The following is a 6,502-nucleotide window of genomic DNA, read 5'->3' as shown; positions in this document are numbered from 1 at the left end:
ATTTTCATGCCAGTTTCATCCGCTGACTGGCAGGAAAGTGCTTCCATTCAAATCAATGGGAGTGCTTTCAGTGCATATGTGTCTCATTAAACCTCTAGGAATTCTGCCACCCGCCGGCACTGAAGAAGGCTATCAATGAGCACAGATCACATTGAAGATTAAACATTATATACTATTAACCAGAATAAGGCCTTATACAGTGGTGTAAAGTAGAAAGTACACCCTCTTTGAATGCTATGCTATGGGTCGAAATTTGGTCATGCAACAGGACAATGATCCCAAACACACCAGCAAATCTACTACACAATGACTGAAAAAGAAAAGAATCTCGGTGTTGCACCTCAATAAACCGAAGCAATACTGTAAAGAGTGGGTCAAATTTCCTCCACAACAATGCGAGAGACTGATAAAGTCAAACAATTACTTCAAGTTATTGCTGCTAAAGGTGGTTCTACAAGCTACTGAATCATAAGGTGTACTTAGTTTTTCACACATGGCTTGTCCATTTTGGCTTTATTTTTGTTGACTAAATCGTGACACTGCGTAATATGTCATGTGTTGTTGTTCATCAGAGATTGTATTTACTTATTTTTTTAGACCTGCTAAGGAACAAATAATTATGTCCTGATATGTAAAACCATAGAATTGAAAGAGTGTGTGCCTTCTTTTTCACATGACTGTACATAAAGAAACATAGTATTTGAGACTACAGAAGAACCATTGAATGTACCTTTTTTCATAGTAAACAATCGGAATGTTATTTGGTGCATGGTTTTGTCTTATGAAGATTAAATTATGGGCCCTGAGCTATAAATGTGATGCTCGAGTTCTACACTCTGCCTATAAGGTGTACACAAAAATGCAGGGTTTGTGTTAGGATTGTAACTTTTAACTAACTTGCATCGTATGAACAATACAAGACCCATGAGACTTTCAGGAACACTGTTGGACTGTGAGAATTAATTTTGAAGAAAGGCTAGATAGATCCCGCGACCGTTCGGTACAAAACACGACAACAGTCATCCACTTTGTGGTTTAGATTTCTCTTTATAGTGCAAGGAGTGGCAATGAACAGCTGAAGACTATATGCTTCTGTCCGTGGAGAGCTTGAGCATACAGGCATGGCAGCAATCTAGCGCACCGAGCAAGCCGGCACTGCAGTGAGCCTATGACAAAAAATGTCAGCTATGTGGTTGAGAGTGGGGACATTGACATCACAATTCATCTAGGACAAAGAAAATCCCTTGTATTGAGCCGGTGTACTTAGATTAACTCTTGCAGTGCTGGTGGGAATTAACAATCCATTGTTTGAGCACTTTTCTGCCCAGAAATTAATTTGTGGTAGAAAGTGTGTGGTGATGCACAAGCGATTTCCTTAAAGCAGCAGACTCGTGTAGAACACAATAGCACATTCTGCCAAAATGCAATTGAAATACATACCAGCTAGATGTATGTTGGTTTCACTAGGACCCAGTAATGCATACTTGGTTTATGTATCTATACGCAGAACAATGGGTATATCCCAAATTTTTCCTTGTAATTACATGGATTATGTTTCTTTATATCAATAAATCAAACATTCAGTTAAAACATTTTTTTGTGAATTTATTAAAATATAATATACAGTGAAATTAAAAAAAGCTGCGTTAGTACGATCATGAGTAAAAGGAACATTTCAACATCTTAAGGAAACATGTATTAGATGTGTCATTTAGTTCCAAGATGGTTCGAATTTACAAGCTGCTGCTGTCATTGGTCATAAAGGTGCCTCAGTTGCCTGGTAATTCTGTAAGTTCTCAAGACAATGGTAGGTGCTTGCCAAGAGATCACACAAAGGGAACATGCCATCTGCATTTATAGCAAACCTTGTAGAAATTCAACCATGGATTGGACAGTGCAAAAAATAAGCATTACATATATACATTGTCTTTAGATACAAAATAAATAGTGCAAAACAGGAAAGGCTGCCTGATGCAATATTCAGTAGCATTCTCTTCTACCACACCCCATCCATAGGCAACCAACAGCTCCCCTAAAACCAGACACCCCAGAACTGAACAAACAAGGTACACTTCCACTTAAACTCAGGTTCCGTTAAAGATTAGTGTGTTGACTACTTTGATTATTAAGTATAGTTAACCCTTTCAATAACCCACTTTGGGTGTTATCCGTTGCAATCACTGGCCCAGTTGCATCAGAAAAGGACATAAGAATCGTTAGGTTATTAGCCAGAAAGGATTGTGCTAGCCTCTTGGCAGCCAAAGGGTTAACAGGTGCAGTCGTGAAGAGGTGCTTATTCACTGCACAAATAATGACACACTGTGGGGTGTATTACAGGAAATGTTGTTACACTCTTGTAGTTTAGATCTCCGCCCTACCCTTTTGTGCCTTGGCAATCTAAATTAGCTGTAGTCAATCAGAAGGTTTCTTTGTATCAATTCTAATCCATGTTTCCATTGTCTTTTACTCTATTGCACACTCTAAACCCTCAGCAAAACAAGAGAACATAGAAAAATAATTATATAAAAACAGTCCGCATCCCACCACTCCTGTAATAATAATAATAATAATAATAATGAAACAACAATTAGTGTCAGACATCAATGTCCCCAGCTTCCAAATCCAATTTCTTCTTTATATCTGTTAGTGAGGATGTTGGCTTTTCTCGTTAGCTTGCTGAGGACAATGTGGAGTCCATTGAGATGATAGTGGAACTGCTTCTCCAGGTCCTCTTCTCCATCTGCATCCTCCAGCCTGCTAATGTCCATGCTGGTTATTTTGTCCTTTTTTCTGTCCTCACCCTGCAGGACCCCCCACTCAATATCATTCCTGATGGATTTCAGCAGGATGTAGTAGCCGTGCATGTCTCTCCTGTTGTAGTAGTTGGCTGCCCCATTGCTATTGTTGACCACCTCTTCTTTTACCTCCATGTCCAGAGGAACATCCCTTAGCAAACTGGGCACCATCACAGTCTGGTCCATGTTGTTCACTGCACCTATAAACCTGTTCATGGCATTGAACAAGGAATGCTTTTGGTTGTAGGTGTCAGATATTTGCATCATGGTTTCTGCAGTGTGTTTGGATATCTTTCCTGTAGTGATGGTGGTCTCCTTGCAGCAATGATCTGCTCCCAGACAATACAGCCAAGGCACACAATCGGATCCTTTGCAAATGAAAAGTCCAGATGTATAATGCCAAGTAAGCTGATTTAGAGCTCCACCAGCCTTTCCCAGCTCATCACTTCTGTGCTACTACCTCCAGAGGCTACAAGACTTCTCTCATCCACCAGCAGGTTCACAAACCAGATCGGTTTATCTTGCAGATCAGGAAGAGAATGCAGTTAACGTATTTGCAATGCAAAGCACTTGAAGCCTAAGGTAGTCCAGTAAGAACCTCTCTCCTTCTCTCCCACTTCATGTATGAAGCATGCAGCCGGCTTCCCAGTGACTGTCACTTAGCATATATATATAGATTGAGGCAGAGAGGAAAGGTGTAACTACTGGTGCCTCCTCCTTTGCAGTAAAGCAGGATAAAGCCGGTTCAGGGATCTAAACGACCGATAGTAACACAGGCTTGTGTTCAGCTGCCTTACATAGCTAACTCCTCCCCAGTTTCCAGCCAAGTCCCAGCTGCCCAGTAAGGAGATCGGGCTGTGTAAACCCCCAGACTCCTTGCATCATGCTCAGTAAGGGGTAGACACCTTACCAAATCTACAGCCTCCTATTTGCTGAGAGAGCTCAGCAGAGGAGAATAGTTCTTGGCACCGAGGATGACTTCCCAGTTCTGCAAAGTCTATTAATACATAGAATTCACTGTAAACTTTTTTTTTACATTCTGAATCAGAGATCTGTTCGTCATAAAGAACATCAACAGCAATCTACCTAATATAGACAGACAGAAAGTCACAGTAATATAAGATACATATATACACAGGTAGATGGATATAATTAAATAGATTCTTTACATAATGGTATCATGTTAGTTGGCGAAACTGGCACTTTAAAGCCAGCAGCCGCACGTTATGGTTTTTGTACGCACTCTGGAGCAGCAGATCAGGTAAGTATGGGGGGCTGTCGGCCAGTTGCCCACCAGGCATATGCCCAGTGTGCCAGATGGGAAGAAGACAGGAAGATATGGGTAAAAAATAAAAGAGGCAGCTTTAACCCTTTGGTTACATTCTAAAAATTGTGTTCAGATTATTGCTATTTATCCTGGTTTTGGTCACATTGTGTTCAAAAGCTTGGGTTGAAAATGGTCTACTGCATCACATATGATTCAATGATGCCCAGCTCCAAAGTCTTTACTAAACCAGTAGGACATATCTGGTCTACGGGAAACCATGCTTATCAGTTCTTATCAAATTAAGAAAGTTCTATAAATGACGAATGACGACTGAATAAAACAGGGCCATGTACAATGCATATGTTCATTTAAATACATTGATAAATATTGTACTTCAGAGGAGGCTTTCTATATCAACATCTGCTAGGGGTATCAAGCTCCAGGGCAGGAGGACAAGAACCCAGCCAGATTTTCTGGATATCCCAGTATGAGCACTAACAGCTCAGTCAGGAAGCTTTGAACCCATGTAATCACTTGTGTTCAAGCCATGGATTTACCTAAATCCTGATCTGTTAGTGGCCCTCAAGCCTTGGAGATCCACGCCCCATTCCAACATGTTTTGTTGAAGTATCTTGACCATCAGCTTGTTCTACAGGACAGACTGCAGCTATCGAAACGTCACGTATTTTCACTGAAAAGAAGCATCGTTTGCATGCTACTTGAACAAAGGTGCTCGAAAGAATCTACCAGAAGGTTTTGTAACGTATTGTATAATACAACTACTACAAAATTACAGCAAGTTAAAAATGTCATTCGGCCGCCGCTCCGGGGTATATCGGACTCCTAATAACATACATCTGCTACTAATCTACATATAGCAACATTCACGTCAAATGCTTATGGGATTTTTACATTTATTATTACAGTTTGTAGCAGGCGCAAAACAGAGGGGAGGAAAAAGGCGTTAATTAAGCACCTATCATATACTGTACATGTACCAGCAGATAAGAATCATTCAGCCCATCTATTCTCACCCTTTATCCTGATGTAGACTCAGACCTTCATCTGTCCTTGGTCTTGTTTTAGATTCAGGATGGCTTTATGCCTACCACAAGCATGTTTAAATTCTCTCACTGTATTAGCCTCTACCACTTCTGCTGTGAGGGTGTTCCATTTATCTACCATCTTCTAAGTGAGGTAAAATGTTTTACATTGCATGTAAGCGTCCGACTCTCTAGTTTTAGACTATGATCTCTTGTTCTGGCATTTCTCCTCCTCTGGAATAAACTTCCCTCCTGTCCTGTTGTATTTAAAGGTCCCAGAATATTTGACATGTATACCTACTGTATTTCATCATGAAAATGTTTAACTATTTCTGACTCTAACCCAGTATACCAGGTCTCAAAAAAATATACATATATAAATGTATGATAAGCATTTTCTTTTTAATCTGGAGTATTATGACAGAATTGTATCTACTTTATAGATTTAATAAGGAAAAATTGCCTCTTTTCCGAATCTCAAGGACCGGAAAGGCCTGTGTTGGGCAGGTTGAATATTACACAGTGAATGCTTCCACAGTGTTTATTCTCAGGCGTCAGCAGTGATATGGAGGATAAACTTCCATGATGGGATAAGGACCAGGTCTCTGCGCTTGCTCTGTGAACTCAGTGAACCGCGCAGCAATCCCCAGCACAGCCCATCAAGCACACACTCCCCTATCAGCCGCCTTTCACGACTTCCGCACGCTCCCTTGTCTCCACTTGATATTAATAGGCACGCTCGCATCACACCACAGCCATACCCCCGGTTCTAGCCAATAGCAAGCAGGGACGTCACCCTGTCTCCGATTCATGCTGTGACTCAGACAACCAATGGAGAAGAAGCTAAGCTCCGCCTCTGGTTGCCTTTCGCCCAATCATTGGTACTCTTCTGCGGTCCCTTCAGGCTCCGGGCGCCCCTGGTAACAGTAGAGCTGCCAGGGAAAGGAGTCACGTGGGCGGCGAGAACGCAGCGGGGATAATTGATTAGAGCGTTCCCAGGGCTGCGCTGTGAAGTGCGCGGGATGATTCGCAGCATTTATCTAACGCCCTCATGCTCTGCATTCACTCCCATAGCAACTGGCTGGCAATACATAATCAGCCTAGCGGTGTATGGGAGGCAGCGGAGTCTGGACGCTTCGGAGACACGTTTGCCGACATGCACGCAGACGGCTGTGAAGCTATACATAACCAGCAGCCACGTTTATATAAACCTGAAAGCAGCTCCCGTCTGAATTTAAATGGAACTGAAGTAATTTGAGGAATTCACGGAGACGTTAATGTGCTTTGCACACTGCCTACATGTAGAATACGTTCATATAGCGCCAGCAGTCTCCGTAGCGCAGTTAGAATAGGGGGACAGTAAATACAATATTAAAATAATACATTAATACTCGTTA

The 6,502-nt window shown here is 41.6% G+C and overlaps 1 protein-coding gene across 1 annotated transcript; it reads right to left on the bottom strand.

Moving 5' to 3' along the window:
- Positions 1–1,584: 1,584 nt before the first annotated feature.
- On the bottom strand, positions 1,585–3,518 carry MID1IP1 (MID1 interacting protein 1). The gene has a single exon (XM_053457437.1). It carries the CDS (start codon positions 3,060–3,062, stop codon positions 2,601–2,603), a length of 462 nt encoding a protein of 153 aa, XP_053313412.1. The 5' UTR covers positions 3,063–3,518; the 3' UTR covers positions 1,585–2,600.
- Between the last annotated feature and the right edge of the window lie 2,984 nt (positions 3,519–6,502).

Source organism: Spea bombifrons, chromosome 2 (assembly GCF_027358695.1).
Source record: "Spea bombifrons isolate aSpeBom1 chromosome 2, aSpeBom1.2.pri, whole genome shotgun sequence".
In the NCBI taxonomy this organism is placed as follows: Eukaryota; Metazoa; Chordata; class Amphibia; order Anura; family Pelobatidae; genus Spea; species Spea bombifrons.
This window is presented reverse-complemented; position numbering and strand designations above follow the sequence as displayed.